The sequence below is a fragment of the Balaenoptera musculus genome, chromosome 12 (assembly GCF_009873245.2).
Source record: "Balaenoptera musculus isolate JJ_BM4_2016_0621 chromosome 12, mBalMus1.pri.v3, whole genome shotgun sequence".
In the NCBI taxonomy this organism is placed as follows: Eukaryota; Metazoa; Chordata; class Mammalia; order Artiodactyla; family Balaenopteridae; genus Balaenoptera; species Balaenoptera musculus.
Genome location: NC_045796.1, coordinates 154,327 through 177,006, shown reverse-complemented (window position 1 = coordinate 177,006; position 22,680 = coordinate 154,327). Strand labels below are relative to the sequence as shown.

Genomic DNA, 22,680 nt, shown 5'->3' with positions numbered 1-22,680 from the left:
AAATGGGCAGAAGACCTAAATAGACATTTCTCCAAAGAAGACATACAGACGGCCATGAAGCACATGAAAAGATGCTCAACATCACTAATTATTAGAGAAATGCAAATCAAAACTACAATGAGGTATCACCTCACACCAGTTAGAATGGGCATCATCAGAAAATCTACAAACAACAAATGCTGGAGAGGGTGTGGAGAAAAGGGAACCCTCTTGCACTGTTGGTGGGAATGTAAATTGATACAGCCACTATGGAGAACAATATGGAGGTTCCTTAAAAAACTAAAAATAGAATTACCATATGACCCAGCAATCCCACTACTGGGCATATACCCAGAGAAAACCGTAATTCAAAAAGACACATGCACCCGAATGTTCATTGCAGCACTATTTACAATAGAAAGGTCATGGAAGCAGCCTAAGTGCCCATCAACAGACGAATGGATGAAGAAGTTGTGGTGCATATATACAATGGAATATTGCTCAGCCATAAAAAGGAACGAAATTGAGTCATTTGTTGAGAAGTGGATTGATCTAGAGACTGTCATACAGAGTGAAGTAAGTCAGAAAGAGAAAAACAAATATCGTATATTAACGCATGTATGTGGAACCTTGAAAAATGGTACAGATGAGCCAGTTTGCAGGGCAGAGGTTGAGACACAGATGTAGAGAACGGACATATGGACACCAAGGGGGGAAAACTGCGGTGGGGTGGGGATGGTGTTGTGCTGAATTGGGCGAATGGGATTGACATGTATACACTGATGTGTATAAAATTGATGCCTAATAAGAACCTGCAGTATAAAAAAACAAACAAACAAAGCAACTAATACTAAACTTTCATTGGGTTATTTGTATGGAAATATGTTAATATAAATGTTTCAGACATTACATGAAATTTCTAAAAATCTTATATGTTCTGGTATAATGTTATAAGTCATAATCCTAGTTATTACCTTAAAATGTATATCTCAGAAATAACTAATTTTCTTGTCAACTGCATTGTTATGAACTTTCATCAAATTTTTAACTGTGGTCATTTTAAAGTCTTTTGTCATTTACAGACAGGTCTGTGTGTACTCTGATGCTTTTGCAAATATGTTCCTATAAAAGGGTTTCATCTTTAAGAAATTCATGGAAAAGACTCTGACAAGTACAGGTTTCTGGTAACTGACTGTACTGCTGAACTGAATGAATAAGCATTTTCAGAACTCTAATGAAAAACTGATGAACTCATAAAAGTGCTAACAAAAGATCAAGATGAAAAAAAAATTAATTACATGGGACTGAGTGAACTGATGAGGATGAGTATAATTTTTGTGACTTTCTGTCTGAATTTTAAAAAAAAATCCAACAAGGACTCAGAGGCAAAGAATACACAAATAAATTTTCACTGCAAAGTAAAGGAGCTGTTACAGTGGAGGATTACTGGACTGAATGTCAATATTATGACATAGTATGAGTGTGTTTCATGTTTGGTAATTGCAATCATTGTTGCTTTTGTTGTGGTTATCCATGTACAATGCTTGGTGTCAGTCTATTTATCTCTTGTAAAAATAAAATACAGTGTGTGTGTGTGTGAACAAAAAAAAACACTACAATGAGATATCACCTCACACCAGTCAGAATGGCCATCACCAAAATGTCTACAAACAGTAAATGCTGGAGAGGGTGTGGAAAAAAGGGCACCCTCCTACACTGTTGGTGGGAATGTAAATTGGTACAGCCACTATGGAGAACAGTATGGAGGTTCCTTAAGAAACTAAGAATAGAGCTACCATATGATCTAGAAATCCCACTCATGGGTATATATCTGAAGAAAACCATGGACCAAAAGGATACATGCACCCCAATATTCATTGTGGAGCTGTTTACAATAGCCAAGACATGGAAGGAACCTAAATGTCCATCAACAGAGGAATGGATAAAGAAGATATGGTACATATATACAATAGAATATTACTCAGTCTTTAGAAAGAATGAAACAATGCCATTTGCAACAACATGGATGGACCTGGAGATTATCATACTAAGTGAAGTAAGTCAGACAGAGAAAGACAAATATCATATGATATTGCCTATATGCAGAATCTAAAAATAAATGATACAAATGTACTTATTTACAAAAGTGAAACACTCACAGACTTAGAGAACAAACTTATAGTTACCAGCATAAAGGGTGGTGGGGGAGGGATAGATTGGGAGTTTGGGATTGACAGGTATACACTACTATATTGAAAATAGACAACTAATAAGGACCTACTGTATAGCACATGGAAATCTGCTCAATATTCAGTAATAACCTAATGGGAAAAGAATTTGAAAAAGCATGTATACTTGTATGGGTATAACTGAATCACTTTGCTGTATACCTGTAACTGACACATCATTGCTAATCAACTGTACTCCAATATATAATAAAACTATTAAAATTAAAAAAAATTTTGCAGTGATAACACAGAGTCCTAGTTCCTCCTCAAGGGATATACATAACAATATATCTTTTAGTTCTTTGACAGAACATCAGGCCCCCACCCAGGTGGAGGATGGTAAATTCATGTTGAGCACAATATTCCTGGAACACCATGCTGTTCCCTCATCACCAACCCATCAGAAGAAAGTCACACGCTCTGCAGCCCTCACCCAAAATTTCACCTTTCAAAACTCTTTCCCAAAAACTGTTGGCGAGTTCATATCTTTTGAGCGGGAGCTGCCCATAGACTTTGCTAGGCCCTGAAACAAATGCTATACTTTTCTTCACTACACCTTGGTGTCAGTAAACTGGCTTTGCTGTGGGGCAGGCAAGAGGCCCAAGATCAGTTCAGTAACAGGTAGAGAATGAAATAGCTTTGAGATGAATGATACAACAAGCCTACATTGCCATGTAGGGTTTATTAAGGGTGATTTTGCTAAGGGCTCAGAAAAAACAGAGGACACCTATAGAGACAGCCCCAATCTTCTGAGAGAACTAAGTAGTTGTGAGCAGAATTCACTAGAAATAGACAATCTGATGAGGTGTCAGGTAGAATGAGAGAAATGCCATTTGAAACTGGAGGAAATGTAATCATGTTATAAAGTGCAAAGTTGGTTGCACTGTGCTTGTGTCCTAGTGTTTTGTGGAAGATAAAACTTGTGAGAGAAGACTGTATATTTGGCTGAGGAAATTTCTAAGTGAATGTTGAAGAATCAACCTCGTTTCTCTTGAATACTATTGTAAGTGTGAGATGAGAGAAATGACTTAAAGACATAATTGTTAATCATGAAGAAATACAACTTAAATTTTTTCAACAGCCTCAGCCTATCCATATTTCAAGAAAGTTGAAAGCTTGTTCCAAATAAATTAAGAAGGGTGTCACTAAACCTGATATTGAGAGGAATATGGATTGACCAACTCAAAAGAACCTAGTGGATATTCATCAGGGCATGGGGATTTTTTCATATCTTTATTGGCGTATAATTGCTTTACAATGTTGTGTTACTTTCTGCTGTACAGAAAAGTGAATCAGCTATACATATACATATATCCCCATATACCCTTCCTCTTGAACCTCCCTCCCACCCTCCCTATCCCACTGCTCTAGGTTGTCACAAAACATCAAGCTGATTTCCCTGTGCTATGCAGCAGCTTCCCACTAGCCATCCATTTTACATTTGGTAGTGTATATATGTCAATTCTACTCTCTAGCTTCATCCCAGCTTCCCCTTTGCCCCTGTGTCCTCAAGTCTGTTCTCTACATCTGTGTTTTTTGCCTGCCCTACCACTAAGTTCATCAGTACCATTTTTTTTTCAGATTCCATAAATGTGCGTAAGCATACAGTGTTTGTTTTTCTCTTTCTAACTTACTTCACTCTGTATGACAGACTCTATGTCCATCCACCTCATTACAAATAACTCAATTTCGTTCCTTTTGTGGCTGAGTAATATTCCATTGTACATATGAGCCACATCTTCTTTACCTATTCATCTGTCAATGGACATTTACGTTGCTTCCAAGGGCATGGAGATATTAGTGAGCCTTCTAAACAGTTTCCATACACTAGGAAACCCCTTCACTTGTGGAGACAGGGGGTGGTGGGGTGGAAGCTTTGGAGTCATGGAGGAGAGCGCAGCAACAGGGGTGCAGAGGGAAAACTGGAGAGATTCCTGCACAGAGGATCGGTGCTGACCAGCACTCACTATCCTGAGAGGCTTGTCTGCTCATCCACTGGGGCTCGTGGGGGCTGGGAGCTGAGGTTCCAGCTTCAGAGATCAGATCCCAGGGAGAGGACTGCTGTTGGTTGTGTGAACACAAACTGAGGGGGGCTAGTGCACCAGAGCTAGCCAGGAGGGAGTCCGGGAAAAACTCTGGAACTGCCTAAGAGGCAAGACACCATTGTTTTGGGGTGCATGAGGAGAGGGGATTCAGAGCACCACCTAAATGAGCCCCAGAGATGGGCACGAGCCGAGACTATCAGCCGGACACCAGAGACAGGCATGAAACGCTAAGGCTGCTGCTGCCGCCACCAAGAAGCCTGTGTGCGAGCCCAGGTCACCATCCACACCGCCCCTCCTGGGAGCCTGTGCAGCCTGCCACTGCCAGGGTCCCGTGATCCAGGACAAATTCAAGAGGACAACACACAGCGCGCCTCAGGTTGATGAAATGTCACACTGGCCTCTTCTGCCACAGGCTCGCCCTGCATTCCTTACCCTTCCTTCCCCCCAGTCTGAGTGAGCCAAAACCACCTAATCAGCCGCTCCTTTAACCCCATCCTATCTGGGCAAAGAACAGATGCCCTCATACCTACATACAGAGGCGGGGCCAAATCCAAAGCTGAACACAAGGAGCTGTGGGAACAAAGAAGAGAAAGAGAATTTTCTCTCAGCAGCCTCAGGAATAGTAGATTAAATCTCCACAAACAACTTGATGTACCCTACATCTCTGGAATACCTGAATAGACAACGAATCATCCCAAAATTGAAGTGATGGACTTTGTGTGATTTTGTCTGTGTAGCTTCGATTTTACCATTTGTCCTAGGGTTCTGTCTGTCCGTTTTTGCTTCTTTGTTTGTTTGCTTGGTATAGTTTTTAGCGTTTGTTATCATTGGTGGTTTTTTTTTTTTTTTTTTTTTGGTTTGGTTGCTCTCTTCTTTCTTTCTTTCTTTTTTTTCATTACTTTTCAATTTTTTATTTTTAATATTTTTTAATTTTTGATTTTAATAACTTTAATTTATTTTATTTTTCCCTTTCTTTCTTTTGTTTTTCTCCCTTTAATTCTGAGCTGTGTCACTGACAGTGTCTTGGTGCTCCAGCCAGGTGTCAGGTCTGTGCCTTTGAGGTGGGAGAGCCGAGTTCAGGACATTGGTCCACCAGACACCTCCCGGATCCACATATAGCAAATGGCAAAGCTCTCCCAGAGATCTCCATCTCAATGCTAAGACCCAGCTCCACTCAACGAGCAGCAAGATAGAGTGCTGGACACCCCAGGACAAACAACTTGCAAGACAGGAACACAACCCCACCAATTTGCAGAGAGGCTGCCTAAAATCATAATAAGGTCACAAACACCCCAAAACACACCACCAGATGCAGTCCTGCCCACCAGAAAGACAAGATCCAGCCTCATCCACCAGAACACAGGTGCCAGTCCCCTCCACCAGGAAGCCTACACAACCCACTGAACCAACCTTAGCCACTGGGGACAGACACCAAAAACAACAGGAACTACGAACTTGCAGCCTGCAAAAAGGAGGCCCCAAACACAGTAAGTTAAGCAAAATGAGAAGACAGAGAAACACACAGCAGATAAAGGAGCAAGGTAAAAACCCAGCAGACCAAGCAAATGAAGAGGAAATAGGCAATCTACCTGAAAAAGATTCAGAGTAATGATAGTAAAGATGATTCTAAATTTTGGAAATAGAATAGAGAAAATAAAAGAAAGGTTTAACAAGGACATAGAAAAACTAAACAGCAAACAAACAATGATGAACAACAAAATAAATGAAATTAAAAATTCTCTAGAAGGAATCAATAGCAGAATAACTCAGGCAGAAGAATGTATAAGTGAACTGGAATATAAAATAGTGCAATTAACTACTGCAAAGTACAATAAAGAAAAGAATTAAGGACAGTATCAGAGACCTCTGAGACAACATTAAATGCACCAACATTCAAATTATAGGGGTCCCAAGAGAAGAACAGAAAAAGAAAGCCGCTGAGAAAATATTTGAAGAGATTATAGTTGAAAACTTCCCGAATATAGGAAAGGAAATAATCAATCAAGTCCAGGAAGCACAGAGAGTCACATACAGGATAAATCCAAGGAGAAACACGCCAAGACACATATTAATCAAACTATCAAAAATTAAATACAAAGAAAAAATATTAAAAGCAACAAGGGAAAAACAACAAATAACATACAAGGGACTCGTCATAAGGTCAACAGCTGACGGAGAAATTAAAACCTTTACAGGCAAGCAAAAGCTAAGAGAATTCAGCACCACCAAACCAGCTTTACAACAAATGCTAAAGGAACTTCTCTAGGTAGGAAACACAAGAGAAGGAAAAGAGCTACAATAACAAACCCCCCAAAATTAAGAAAATAGTAATAGGAATATACATATTGATAATTACCTAAAATGTAAATGGATTAAGTGCTCCAACCAAAAGACATAGACTGGCTGAATGGATACAAAAAAAAAGACCCGTATAAATGCTGTCTACAAGAGATCCACTTCAGACCTAGGGACACATACAGACTGAAAGTGAGGGGATGGAAAAATATATTCCATACAAATGGAAATCAAAAGAAAGCTGGAGTAGCAATTCTCCTATCACACAAAATAGACTGTAAAATAAAGACTATTACAAGAGACAAAGAAGGACACTACATAATGATCAACGGATCAATCCAAGAAGAAGATATAACAATTTTAAATTTTTATGCACAGAACATAGGAGTGCCTTAATACATAAGGCAAATGTTAACAGCCATGATAGAGGAAATCAACAGTAATACAGTCATAGCAGGGGACTTTAACACCCCACTTTCACCAATGGACATATCATCCAAAATGAAAATAAATAAGGAAACACAAGCTTTAAATGATACATTAAACAAGATGGACTTAATTGATATTTATAGGACATTCCATCCAAAAACAACAGAATACACTTTCTTCTCAAGTGCTCATGGAACACTCTCCAGGATAGATCATATCTTGGGTCACAAATGAAGCCTTGGTAAATTTAACAAAATTGAAATCTTATCAAGTATCTTTTCCGACCACAATGCTATGAGACTAGATACAAATTACAGGAAAAAATCTGTAAAAAATACAAACACATGGAGGCTAAACAATACACTACTAAATAACCAAGAGATCACTGAAAAAATCAAAGAGGAAATCAAAAAATCCCTAGAAACAAATGGCCATGAAAACACGATGACCCAAAACCTATGGGATGCAGCAAAAGCAGTTCTAAGAGGGAAGTTTATAGCAATACAATCCTACCTCAAGAAACAAGAAACATCTCAAATAAGCAACCTAACCTTACACCTAAAGTAATTTGAGAAAGAAGAACAAAAAACCCCCAAAAAGTTAGCAGAAGGAAAGAAATCATAAAGATCAGATCAGAAATAAATGAAAAAGAAATGAAGGAAATGATAGCAAAGATCAATAAAATTAGAAGCTGGTCCTTTGAGAAGATAAACAAAATTAATAAACCATTCACCAGACTCATCAAGGAAAAAAGGGAGAAGACTCAAATCAATAGAATTAGAAGTGAAAAAGGAGAAGTAACAACTGACACTACAGAAACACAAAGGATCATGAGAGATTACTACAACCAACTGTATGGCAATAAAATGGACAACCTGGAAGAAATGGACAAATTCTTAGAAAAGCACAACCTTCCAGGACTGAACCAGGAAGAAATAGAAAATATGAACAGACCAATCACAAGCACTGAAGTTGAAACTGTGATTAAAAATCTTCCGACAAACAAAAGTCCAGGACCAGATGGCTTCACAGGTGAATTCTATCAAACATTTAGAGAAGAGCTAACACCTATCCTTCTCAAACTCTTCCAAAATATAGCAGAGGGAGGAAAACTCCCAAACTCATTCTACAAGGTCACCATCACTCTGATACCAAAACCAGAGAAAGATGTCACAAAGAAAGAAAACTACAGGCCAATATCAGTGATGAACATAGATGCAAAAATCCTCAACAGGGCTTCCCTGGTGGCGCCGTGGTTGAGAATCTGCCTGCCAATGCAGGGGACGCGGGTTCGAGCCCTGGTCTGGAAAGATCCCACATGCCGTGGAGCAACTGGGCCCGTGAGCCACAACTACTGAGCCTGCGCATCTGGAGCCTGTGCTCCGCAACAAGAGAGACCACGATAGTGAGAGGCCCACGCACCGCGATGAAGAGTGGCCCCCGCTTGCCGCAACTAGAGAAAGCCCTTGCACAGAAACGAAGACCCAACACAGCCATGAATAGATAAATAAATAATAAAAGAAAAAAAAATCCTCAACAAAATACTAGCAAACAGAATCCAACAGCACATTAAAAGGATCATACACTATGATCAAGTGGGGTTTATCCCAGGAATGCAAGGATTCTTCAATATATGCAAATCAATCAATGTGATACACCATATTAACAAATGGAAGGAGAAAAACCATATGATCATCTCAATAGATGCAGAGAAAGCTTTCAACAAAATTCAACACCCATTTATGATAAAAACCCTCCAGAAAGTAGGCATAGAGGGAAATTTCCTCAACATAATAAAGGCCATATATGACAAACCCACAGCCAACATCGTCCTCAACGGTGAAAAACAAACCATTTCTTCTAAGATCAGGAACAAGGCAAGGTTGTCCACTCTCACCACTATTATTCAACATACTTTTGGAAGTTTTAGCCACAGCAATCAGGGAAGAAGAAGAAATAAAAGGAATACAAATCAGAAAAGAAGAAGTAAAGCTGTCACTGTTTGCAGATGACATGATACTATACATAGAGGATCCTAAAGATGCTACCAGAAAACTACTAGAGCTCATCAATGAATTTGGTAAAGTAGCAGGACACAAAATTAACACACAGAAATCTCTTGCATTCCTATACACTAATGATGAAAAATCTGAAAGAGAAATTAAGGAAACACTCCCATTTACCATTGCAACGAAAAGAATAAGATACCAGGAATAAACCTACCTAAGGAGGCAAAAGACCTATATGCAGAAAACTATAAGACACTGATGAAAGAAATCAAAGACTAAACAAACAGATGGAGAGATATACCAGTTTCTTTGATTGGAAGAATCTATATTGTGAAAATGACTGTACTACCCAAAGCCATCTACAGATTCAATGCAATCCCTATCAAATTACGAATGGCATTTTTCACAGAGTTAGAACAAAAAATTTTACAATTTTTTGAGCAGCAAAAGCACACATTTCTTTGTCCTGTCAATTCCTCACAAATATATTGGATCTTTGTCTACAAGTATAAAAACTCTTTGCTTTGGTTACTTCTGGGTCCATTTCTATGACAAGTCATGTCCATGGTTAAAATTTATTTCTTTTCTCCTATTAATCTCTCTTTGTCCATTTTATTATGAGTGCAGCCTCAAGAACTCACGAGGGGCAGAGGGGCAAAAATTTCCCTCCTGACAAACCCAAGCTGTCTTCTCTTCAGCCTCACTCTGTACAGCCTCTCAGGAGCCTCAGTTTTCACGGACTACTTTCACATTCCTGACATCATCTTGCCAGTTTTGTTGTTCTGGTGTCTCTACTTTGCATCTCCATCACAACCTTGGAGTTTTCTTGCCAAACTTTGGGACATTTCAGTGTCCATTTGCTGCATGTACACAGTTTATTCACCTATGAAAAGACACCTTGGTTGTTTTCAAATTTCGGCAAATGTGAATAAAGCTAAGTAAATATCGTGTGCTGGTTTTTCTCTTGACATAAGTGTTATTCTCTTTCAGATACATACAAAAGAGTACTACTGCTGAAACATGAGGTGAGAGTATGTTTATTTTGTAAGAAGCCACCAGAATGTCTCTCAAGCTGCATCCCATTTTGCATCCCCACCAGCAGTGAATGGACCCCCTGACTTTGTCCAGGAGGGGAGATGTGGATGTTCCACATCTCCCCAGTGTTTGAGGGTTTCAGTGTCCTGACTTGGACCACTTTAGTATGTTTGCTGGGATCTGCCCTTGTTGTTTTATTTTGCATTTCCCTGTGACATACGTTCTCCCATAGCCTTTTTTGCAATCTGTATGTCTTTTTGGTGAGGTGTGTGTTAAAGATTTTGACCCATGTTTTTAGTAGTCTGCTTGTTTCTTTTTTTAAAAAACATCTTTACTGGAGTATAATTGCTTTACGATGGTGTTAGTTTCTGCTGTATAATAAAGTGAATTGGCTACACGTATACATATATCCCCATATCCCCTCTCTCTTGCGTCTCTCTCCCACCCTCCCTATTCCACCCCTCTCGGTGGTCACAAAACACAGAGCTAATCTCCCTGTGCTATGCAGCCGCTCCCACTAGCTATCTATTTTACATTTGGTAGTGTATATATGTCCATGCCACTCTCTCACTTCGTCCCAGCTTACACTTCCCCATCCCCATGTCCTCAAGTCCATTCTCTATGTCTAGTCTGCTTGTTTCTTCTACTTGAGATTGACTTCTTTGCATATTTTAGATAACAATCAGATATACTACATATGTCTTTGGCAAATATTTTATTCTAATCTATGGTTTGTCTTTGGGTAAATTTAAATGTATGTGTTTTTTTCATGCTTCTCAAATATTAGGTGTTTCTACTTCAGTGAAAAGTGAAGTTAAATGAACTTTCACTGCCTAAACCTTGGGGAACTTTATGCATGAATTTGTGACAGTGAACTCAAAGACCTCTTTTAGATACGAGGATGGAATGCGTAAATGGAGGATGGGTTTCTTCAGAGATGCTCTTCTGGATAAACTGAAATGCCCCAACAAACTTCCCTGTTGTCTTGCTGATGAGAACTATGCTGCATGTCCACAGAGACACAGATCCTCCATGAGAGAGAGTGAGATTTCATCTATCATAAATACCATTTTCTAACCCTAACTTTTACCAGAGATGGATATCAAGCTGCGAATGATTGTTATTTGAATTATTCTATGGATTTAGCAATGCCTGAAAACAAAATCAGTGGTTCTTTATATTATTATCATTAGCCTTAATTTATTTCACCCCAGTGCAGTGATTGACAATTACAATATCAGTAACATATTTACATAGCTTTGACTTATACCTCTTAAAATTTAGGCACCATTTTGTTTCCTAATAAATAAGTTTCATCTATATCCCTCATGTTTGAAATTGGATTCCAAGTGGAACCAGAGTATGAAATGTGAGGACAGTGAATCCTTGTATATTCAGTAACATCTACGGCAAATAATCTAATATCACCTGGGCACACTGATGTTTTCCAAATATAGTTTCTGGTTCCTCTTTTCTCACTGATTCCAGCAAAGATGCTAAATGACCTCAACCATCTGGCCTCAACTCTCCTGAAGTCCACACCTCATTCTGAGCTTATGCTCTCGAGCATTCATAAAGGGAAATACAGAGGCCATGAGATGTACCTGTCCATGTGGTCAACAGCAACACGAAGTCCACCAACATCTGTCCTTCTCCTGCCCATCACAATGGTTGTCCCTATTTCTGTGACCATCACTGGTAACCTGCAAAAGTATGTGATTTAATCTCACCACTTCTCTTTACCATCACCCATTGCTCCCGTATAATGGATATTACCTCCAGAATTATAATATGATCTGGTCTCCAGAAATAAAGTCCTCCAATTATCTCCACAAAGGACAAAATTAAATTTTTAGTCCTGGTGAGCTAACACATTTTTCCTAGGGTGAAATAGACACTAACAACAAATCCCCACCCACTGAAACATAAAGACACCTGTTATATTTCCTTCTATTTTAACATGGATTTGTATGGGTCTCCTCCAGTCCACCAGCTCATGAAGGCCAGGTCAGATGCTAGTGCATCTGTTCAGATGTAGCCCCTGCTTCCACCTGGGGAATAATGGGCTCACCTTGTTCTAGGTGTTGGATGCCATCCCTTCCCCAACCCTGTCCCACAGCATCTCGACTCACTTTTCAGATCTAGACCATAAGGTCCAGAATTGTCCGGTGATTCTTGCCCAACCTGCCTTAGTTGACTCTCTTATTATCTACAATTCAGACAGGCAGATTCTTTATTATTTAAATAACTCTAATATTATTATTAATATTATTAAATATTAATTAATAATTAATTTATTAATAATTAATTATTAAATAACTCTAATATTATTACTAATATTATTGAAACGAGATAAGCAATTTAGGACTCTGTTCAGGAAAGAGTATGGAGGAAATATTTTCTCACAGACAGCGGGCTTGACATCAGTCAGTGTACAGGTGAGATCACTGGGCTGAGGGAGAGCTGACCTTCACCAGACCCACAGGTGTGACATCTCAGGGCAGGAGTGGAACCAGTGTTACATGTACAAGTGTGTCAGTCAGAGATGGGGACTCACATTGGCTCTTTCTTGTTCCTAGGAGAGATAACATCACTGAGGACAACATTCAACACCCCTGGCAAACCCACTATAACCTTCAGACATACCATTACCATCGTGATCCCCAATTTACATCCTTGCAGACTGAAATGCACATGGTGAGGCCACATCCTCAGTGCCCACAGTGAGATGGGATGGAGCTGTGCTCTGCTCTCCAGCACCACTTACTTATATGACCTCAGGCACAGTCTCAGGACTCAGTGACTCAGGGACTCGGGAAACCTGCTCTCAGGTGGAGTTTTCAAGGGAACCTCCTTCCTGAAGTGGGAGCTTTCTTCTGACCATGATGCCCTCATATTCTGAAGCCATTCAGGTGCAGGTTTACTTCCAAGAACGTTGCATATTCTCTCACACACTGTGGTGGGAACTATGTTCGCTGAGTTCCAATTTGACTGGCAGTGACACACAGAGTAAGAAATAAACACTTCTTGAAGGAGTGTGTCTTTGCACAGTGACCAGGTCACCTGCCCAGCATATTGGAGTCCTGAGGATCTTCCAGGAGCTGACTGTTTTTAGTCCTTGTTAGCCTTAGGGATTCCTCAATCTCCACCCTCAATGAGGGAGTCCTGAGGTTCACAGTGTTCCTGCAGACACTCAGTTGTGCACAGGAAAAAGCAGGACAGGCTCCTGGCCAAGGCAGCAGTGCTGGGAAAGATGACCATGTCAGCAGAAAAGACTACCTTGTCCACAAAATAAACTGCATGTTTTGTTGTTATGAACAAACCCACCTCCAGAGCAACTGTTCACAATATTTAAGCTGTTTAAGGTGAAGAAATGGTCAACAAACTTAAGTGAGACAGTAAATGTCTTGTGATTTATGTTAAACAGTGAATTTTACACAACTTTGTCTGAATTCAAAGTGACTATTGCATGTAAGTTTTGTCTCCAATATTTGAATAATCGGTAAATAAACATGAGCTAATGCAGAAAGGAAAAAATGAGTTTGTGTCTGACAAATTTTAGGACCCTGAATGTGTGGTGGGTATTTGATAAGTGAAGATATATACTCCCATGGAATTAAAGTCTACACCCAAAATCTGCCATTGATGCTTGACCACAACTGATTTCATGACCAGCCCTTTAGCATCATTTCATTCGTGGGTGAAGAGGAACCCAGGCATGGGGAGGGAGAACCCATGTGGGGGCTGAGGTCTCTAAGGGCACAGCCAGAGCCCTCCTCACAGGGGAAGCCCCAGAGATTGGGACTTACCTTCACTCCTTTCTACGTTTTATAGAAAGGTCCCCCCCATATGCAAATATCCACCTAGGTCACAAGGTAAAACCAACGGACCAGTTCACTTAAATTCAGTTTTCTTCTCATGTTTGATGAGATTTTCTGGGTGTCATGAATCTCATATGCAAGAAGGTGAATCAAATGTTGTTCTTCCTCTTTCTGGTGTCAGCTCTCAGAGGTGAGTGTCTCAGGGATTCAGACATGGATGCATGGGGAAGCTGTAGCTGAGCTCATTAGTCACCGTGGTTGTCTCTGTCCACAGGTGTTCTGACCCAGGGGCAGCTGCAGGAGTCGGGACCCAGCCTGGTGAAGCCCTCACAGACCCTCTCCCTCACCTGCACTGTCTCTGGATTCTCATTAACCAGCTATGCTGTAGCCTGGGTCCGACAGCCTCCAGGAAATGGGCTAGAGTGGATTGGTGCTATGTGAAGTGATGGAAACACATATTATAACCCAACTCTGAAGTCCCGGCTCAGCATCACCAGGGACACCTCCAAGAGCCAAGTCTATTTATCACTGAGCAGCCTGACAACTGAAGACACAGCTGTGTATTACTGTGCGAGAGACACAGTGAGGGGAAGTCAGGGTGAGCCCAGACACAAACCTCCCTGCCCGGGGACCCATAACCACCAGGGGAAGATCAGGACACATCAAGGACAAAGCTACGCCCCAGGAGCAGGTGCAGCGGGGGCTGGGATGGGATTCTTGTTAGAACCAGTGCTTTCCTCTTCCTGCCCAGGAGCTCCACCAGAGATCCTGTTCTGTATCCTAAAGTTTCATCGTTGTGGTTTATGTCACGCTCAGAAAATTGTGTGTGTGTATATATATCTTAATTTTTTATTGAACTATGGTTGATTTTATACACACACACAAACAAACCCACACACTTCTCAGCAGTTAAGGTTGTTTTTTGGCTTTATTTTTCTTCTTCTCAAAGGAACTCAATACAACACTGAGGGTCACCTTCATTTTCCGGGTGAGTCTGAATCTCAAAACTGGTGAATATCCTGAGAAGGCACATGAGATTTTTAAACATTATTCATTTGGGATTTTTTTTGTACATGTGGAAGGAAGAAACACACCCTCCTACTTTCAGTCACCCTGCACAAACAGTTTGAATTCTGCAGCAGGCAGTGTTATAGACTCTAATGTCAGTGTGCCCCAATACTGCATATGTCACTATCCTCATTATTCAGACCCCATATTTTCAAATTCACCTACTTGCTATCTTTCATTAGCAGCCCAAAATAAATACTGTCATTTTGTAGTCATCTACTTGCTATCTTTCATTAGCAGCCCAAAATAAATACTGTCATTTTGTAGTCATTCATGGACATTTACAATGTGGCTGGTACTCTGAATCACCCAACACACACACACACATTCGCAGCTGAGGTCAGTCAAGGTGATGCTCTCCCTTCTTGTTTCAACTCCCGTCATGTAAATCAGCACTTTCTGGGGCCAACTTTGTGCCATGCTTTTCACATTTCCATGATTTTTGGCAATTGTTTAAAGTGACCCCAGGCATAGTGCTGAAGAACAGTCTAGTGTCCCTCAGCACAAATGGCTGTGAGTGGAGTTAGGAGAAATAATACATGACAGATCAGTTTCATTCAGGCATGAGTTATATGGCCATGGGCTGTGAGGTTGATATTCATGTTTCCAATATAAATTTCATCCAAAACATGAAGACAAAACTCACTGTTGCATATCTGAGGCAGCCTTGGAAGCTGGCTTAATTCCAAATACAGCATTGCAGGTGGGAGCTTATGACCAAGAAGAGGGTGGGGTGGAGGGGATTGGAAATTACTAACAGAAGAAATACAGGCTAAGGGGATTCTGGTTACACAGACTCAAAAGCATTCTTGCTAAAGGGAGACCAGGGTGATCAGATATCATGTGGGTGATAGGGGATTGGATGGATTTGATAAAATATTGACAGTGATCAGAGTTCAAGTGTTGGGGATTCTCATTATTCTCTGTTAGCAGGGTTCTTGACAAAACCTGGCCATGCAAATACAAACACAGAAACCCACAGGTCATGACTAGTTGAGAAGAGAATTACAAGGACCCTGTTGGGTAAGGTGTGGTCAAGGGTCTTTGTCACACTTACGAAGAGTAATATTGACACACAAAGAAACCAGGGATGCACACACACACACACATAGAGAAAAGACAATCTGAGGATTCAGTGAGAAGAGGTCCATCTGCAGGCAAAGGAGAAAGGCCTGAGAAGAACCCAAAACCTGCTGACAGGTTGACATTAGACTCCTAGTCTCCAGGCCTGAGAGAAATACATTTCTGTTGTTTAAGATACCCAGTCTTTTATTTCGTAATGGTCGCACTAGCCAGCTATTGTACAAATGATATAGACCCAGATAGAAATATATAGAAAGGTAAGTGTCATGTTGGAAAAGTAAAATCACCCATCCTCCAGTGGCGACTTGAACATCATCCCCAAAAGGACATATAAGTGCCCACTGTAACATTAGTTAGAATTCATAATAGGATGTGAAATGATTGTGGGATAAATTAATGTCAGAAATATTTCTTCATGAGACCTTTATCTGAAATTTAGGCCACTACCTACTCTTATTAGTTGTCAAGTTTTTAAGTGTTTAATAACATAAATGATTCTTCTGTTGAACTTCAAATCTACTTTCCACTCTCATATGGATTCCCAAGTTCTTTCAGCCTGAAAAATTCCCTCAGTCCTTTTTGATGCAATTCCTTTCACTTGAATAGTATGAGTAATGTTTATGTTTGGAAATTGTTGTCCATATAGCACTGGAGTCATTTTGTCCCCTAGAGGACATTTGGAAATGTTTGGACACAGGTTGGGCTGTAACATTTGGGCTGTGCTGTCAGTACCTAGTTATCTAGTGGGTAGAGTCCATCCATGCTGACACACATCCTACAATGCACACGACATCATGAACCATGTGCAAGTCCCCAGTAAAAATGGAGAGAATAACTCTTTTATCAAGGTAAAGAGAGAGTTGAGAGGGCTATAGAGAACTAAGTCCATTTTTTTTTCTTTGGCTGAGTTCTTGCCAGAAAAGTACAGGTAAACTTTCTTCTTGTAGGATTCTGAGATCTCCAAAGGGAATGAGAATTCCCCCTTCTGTTCACCCGATTTTATTTAATTGAGGTTTCTCTTCATTATTATTATTGTTGCTGTTGTTGTTTTATATTTTCCACTTTTTTAAAACATCTTTTTCTAATTTTAATCAGAGATGAGGTTTGAAATAAACAATAACCTTTGGAACCAATTGAATACAATTGTACCAATTTTGCTTCATGAGTTGTAATTATCCTACCATAAGAAAACACATGTCATTGCAGAGAAAAGCTTTTTTTTTTTTTACTTTTTATTTTTAAATTAGTTTATTTTATTGAAGTATTGTTGATTTACTATGTTGTGTTAGTTTGAGGTGTACAGAAAATGATTCATTTAAACCTACATATATATATATGTATATATATATGTATATATATACATATATACATATATATATATATCCTTTATCAGATTCTCATCCCATATATGTTATTAGAAAATATTGAGAAGAGTACCCTGTGCTATGCAGTAGGTCTTTGTTGATTATCTATTTTATATACAGTAGTGTGTATATGTTAATGCCAAATACCTAATTTATCCCTCCCTCCCACTTTTTCCATTTGCTAGCCATAAGTTTGATTTTGAAGTCTCTGTGTCTCTCTTACGTAAATAAGTTCATTTGTACCATTTTTATTTACATTCCACATATAAGTGATATCGTACGGTATTTGTCTTTATCTTTCTGACTTACTTCACCTAGTATGATAATTTCAAAATCCCATCACATTGCTGCAAATGACATTCTTTCATTCTTTTTTATGGCTTAGTAGTATTCCATTGTGTGTGTGTGTGTGTATATATATATATATATATATATATATATATATATATATATATATATATATATATATATATATATATATATATATATAAAATCACATCTTATTTCTCTATTCATCTGTCAATGGACATTTAGGTTGCTTCCATGTCATGACTATTGTAAATAGTGCTTCAGTGAATATTGGGGTGCATGTATCTTTTTGAATTATGGTTTTCTCCAGATATATGCCCAGGGATGGGATTGCTGGATCATATGGTAGTTCAATATTTAGTAATTTAAGGAACCTCCACTCTGCAAATTGGCTGTTCCAACTTACACTTCCATCAACAGTGTAGGAGGGTTTCCTTTTCTCCACATCCTCTCCAGCATTTATTAATTGTAGACTTTTTAATGATGGCCATTTTGACTGGTGTGAGGTGATACCTGATTATAGTTTTGATTTGCATTTCTCTAATAATTAGCGATCTTGAGCATCATTTCATGTGCCTTTTGGCCATCTGTGTATCTTTTCTGGGGAAATGTCTATTTAGATCTTCTGCTCAATTTTTTAAATTAATTTTTATTGGAGTACAGTTGCCTAACAATGTTGTGTTACTTTCTACTGTACAGCAAAAAGAATCATCCATACATACATGAGAGGTGACAATTTTTGTTTGGATTGTTTGTGTTTTTGATATTGAGCTGTATGAGATTTTTATGCATTTTGAAGTTTAATCCCTTGTTGGTTGCATCATTTACAACTATTTTCTCCCATTCTGTAGTTTGTCTTTTTTCCCCCCCAATTTCATTTGCTCTGCAAAAGCTTTAACATTTAATTAGGTCTCATTGTTTATTTTTGTTTTTATTTCCATTACTCTAAGAGATGGATTGAAAATGATATTGCTGTGATTTATGTCAAAGAGTATTCTGTCTGTTTTCCTCTAAGAGTTTTATAGTACCAGCCTTACATTTAGGTTTTTAATCCATTTTGAGTTTATTTTTCTGTGTGGTGTTAGAGAATGTTCTAATTTCATTCTTTTACTTGTAGCTGTCCAGTTTTCCCAGCACCAATCATTGAAGAGACTGTCCTTTCTCCTTTGCATATTCTTGCCTCCTTTGTCATTAGTTAAATGACCATATGTGTGGGTTTTTTTTTTTTTTCTGGGCTTTCTATCCTGTTCCATTGATCTATATTTCTGTTTTTGTGTCAGCATAATAATGTTTTAATGACTGTAGCTTTGTAGTATAGTCTAAATTCAGTGAGCCTGATTCCTCAGCTCTTTTTATCTTTCTTGAGTTTTCTACTTAAGGGTTTTTCCTGTTTTCATACAAATTTAAATTTTTTCCATTTCTGTTATAAATGCAGTTGGCAATTTAATTGGAATTGCATTTAATCTGTAGATTACATCAGGTAGTTCAGTCATTTTCACAATATTGATTCTTCTAGTCCAAGAACATGGTATATCTTTCCATCTGTTTATGTCATCTTCAACTTCTTTCATTGGTATTTAATAGTTTTCAGAGTACAGGTCTTTTGTCTCCATAGGTAGGTTTATTTTTAAGTATTTTATTCTTTTTTAAGTGATAGTAAATGGGATTGTTTCCTTAATTTCCGTTTCTGATCTTTTGATTTTAATGTAGAGAAATGCAACAGATTTCTGTGTATTAATTTTGCATCCTTCAACTTTACCAAATTCATAGACGAGCTCTAGTAGCATTCTGGTGGCATCTTTAAGATTTTCTATGTATAGTATCATGTCATCTGCTTCTGTCACCAGTGTCCTCACTCCCACAGTAAGACACAGCTGACCCCTGCCTCCCCAGGAGATACTACAAGGCATGTAGGTATGTCTGGCCCAGGTTCCTGTGGAGTCACTGCTTTGCCCTGGGTCCCATTGCACGTGAAAATTTGTGTGTGTCCTCCAAGAGTGGAATCTCTGCTCCCCCCAGTCCTGTGCAGCTACTGCACACAATCCCCATGGACCTTCAAAGCCGAACTCTCTGGGGGCTCCTCTTCCCAATGCCAGATGCTCCAGCTGGGGAGCCTGACTTGGGGCTCAGAACTTTCACTCCTGTGGGAGAATCTCTGAAATATAATTATTTTCCTGTTTGTGGGTCACCCATCCAATGCATATGGGATTAATTATATTAAGAAAGTGGCCCTCCTACCATCTCGCTGTGGCTTCTTTTTCCATGGATGTAAAATCTATAATGGCTTCTTTTTAAATAATGTTCAGCACTCTCCTACTTTGATCCTCTGTCTGTGTTTTGATATCCATTATTATGCTTCCAGCTCTAGTCAAGACATCAAGTGAGGTCTTCTGGAATAGTGATACCAGTTGCTAAATATCATCCTATTCTGCGCGCTTTGGGCAGGAGTTGGGAGAACTGAGAACTCACAAGATGTGTACCCACAGCTGAAATTGACCAGGAACACAGGTGAGTGAAGGATGCTCAGGCTCCATTCTGCAGTCTGTGTGCATCTGTATTTCCACATACATGAAAATCCATGTAGGTTTATCTGATGACCTGGCTGGGCTGAGTGTTTAAAATCAATGAAGTGAATCTCTACAGTGATTAGGAATCTCATGAGTGGCAGAGAATGCCGTGTTGCCCTCAATTGAGATTGTCATGACAAGGGACTTTCTCCAAACCATGCCTGCACATTTGCGCAGGACTCTTAACTCCTCCCCCTGAAATACCTCCCCTCACAGCAATCTGAGAAGCATTTCTACAATGAATGCTGTGGTGTGTTATTTCCCTGCTGGTATCTTTCTCCTGATAACTCAGGACCTTCAGTGTGATGACAAAACCACACAAGCCTTCCTAGTGAGCCACTGAATGTTATGGGAAGTGAAATTTTCACTCCATAAGAAATTGTCAAAATGTCTTCCAAAGTGGATGTGCCCTTTTGCATTCTCAGCAGCAGTGAGTGAGAGTTCCTGTTGCTCCATGTCCTTATCAGCACTTGTTATTGTCAGTATGTTGGATTTTGGCCACTCTAATAGGTGAGTAGTATTTCATTGTTGTTTAAAAGTGCACTTTCCTAATGAAAATTATTCTGAACACTTTTTTGCATCTTCTTCATTGAGATGTCTGTTCATATTCTGGCCTATTTTTAAATTAGGTTATTGGTTTTCTTTTCTCCCATATGTGTCTTTGTTACTCATGGGACAAATATGCAATTTGAAAATATATCTTTCGAGACTGTGTCTTGTAATTTCACTCATTCAACAGTGCCTTTGGTAGAGCAAAATTTACATTTTGGACGCAGTTAAATATATAATTTTTTTCTTTCATGGATTATATATTTGGTGTTTTGTCTAAAATCTCATTGCTACATTCAAGTTCAACCTTGAAATTCTCCCATGTGCAAAAGTGGAGGCAACACTTTAGGTAGAATGTATACTTCACATCCATGAACGTGAATAACAGATTTTCATTCTACTGAATTCTATTTTTTTAAATTTTTTTTATATTATAACATAGCTGATTAAAATGTTGTGTAAGTTGCACGTGTACAGCAAAGTGATTCAGTTATACATACACATGAATCTATTCCTTTTCAAATTCTTCTCGCATTTAGGTTATTACACAATACTGAGCAGAGTTCCCTGTGCTATACAGTATGTCCTTGTTGGTTATATATTTTAAATATAGTAGTGTGTAGAGGCCAATCCCAAACTCCCAATCTGTCCCTCCCCCCACCCCACCAATCTTCCCTCCTTTTAACCATAAGTTCATTCTCTAAGTCTGTGAGTCTGTTTTCGATCTACTGAATTCTTACTGGGTATTTTCAGGTGGGGTCCAGAAACCCTTGAAAGAAGGGGAATCTACATAAGTTATTTGTAATTATACTTTAAGAGAGATATGTCCCTTCATTCCATATGTTTTATTTATTCAGCCTTGAATTAATATCAGTCTGGATGACTAAGTATTTATTTTATATGTAACAAGTGCTTGGGGGTGATGAGAACCACATCACAGGAGAGATGATAGGGAAAGAAAGCAGGAAGGATCAGAGGACTCTGACCTCAGTCCTTCCCCACTTATAAGGACAGGGCTTGCCCACATGCAAATGCCTCTTCAAGATCGAGGGTGAAATCCACTCTTGGGCTGAGGGAGCTCACAGCTCTCCCCTCAGGCAGGGCTGAGATCTCTGAGGAAGGCAGAGCTGTGGTCTAAAAGAAGATGAGGCTGTGGGGTCTTCTCCTCTGCCTGGTGACAGATTCTCAGGTGAGTGTCTCAGGGGTCAGACATGAGTCTGTGGGCATGGTTGTGACTGCAGGTGACTGACAGGGACTGATTCCCCTTGTCCCCAGGTTTCCTGTCCCAGATGCAGCTGCAGAAGTCGGGCCGAGGCCTGGTGAATCCACAGCAGACCCTCTCCCTCCCTTGTGCTGTCTCTGGATTCTCCATCACAACCAGTAGTTACTACTGGAGCTGGATCCGCCAACCCCCAGGCAAGGGACAAGAGTGGATGCAGGACATAGAGTACGATGGTAGCACTTACTACAGCCCATCACTCAAGAGCTGCACCCCCATCTCCAGAGACACATCCAAGAACCAGTTCTCCCTGCAGCTGAGCTCTGTGACAACCGAGGACACGGCCATGTATTACTGTGCAAGAGACACAGGGAGGGGAAGTCAGTGTGAGCCCTGACACAAACCTCCCTGCACAGGGGCCCATAACCACCAGGTGGGACTCAGGACCCACCAAGTACAGGGCTGAACCCAGGAGCAGGTGCAGAGGGGGCGGGGAAGAGTTTGTATGGGGTTGGCGGAAAAGTTCATTCGGGTTTCTGGCCAACCCAATACTGAGAATCCCTGGATTCCTTTTCCTGCCCATCAATCTACTAGAGCTCCCCTGATATATTCTACTTTTTCTTGATGTGGCTTATGTTGCTTTCAGAAAATAATATTTTTACTCATGAATTAAGTATATT

At 39.6% G+C, this 22,680-nt stretch overlaps 1 protein-coding gene across 1 annotated transcript in view; it reads left to right on the top strand.

Annotated features, from left to right (window-relative positions):
- The window catches only part of LOC118905421 (putative V-set and immunoglobulin domain-containing-like protein IGHV4OR15-8), a 29,637-nt gene extending 7,240 nt beyond the window's left edge, over window positions 1-22,397 (top strand). The window contains exon 3 of the mRNA XM_036872080.1: window positions 22,057-22,397. Within this exon, the coding sequence (XP_036727975.1) occupies window positions 22,057-22,397 (341 nt within the window). The remainder of the gene's footprint in view (window positions 1-22,056) is intronic.
- The last annotated feature ends 283 nt before the right edge of the window (window positions 22,398-22,680 follow it).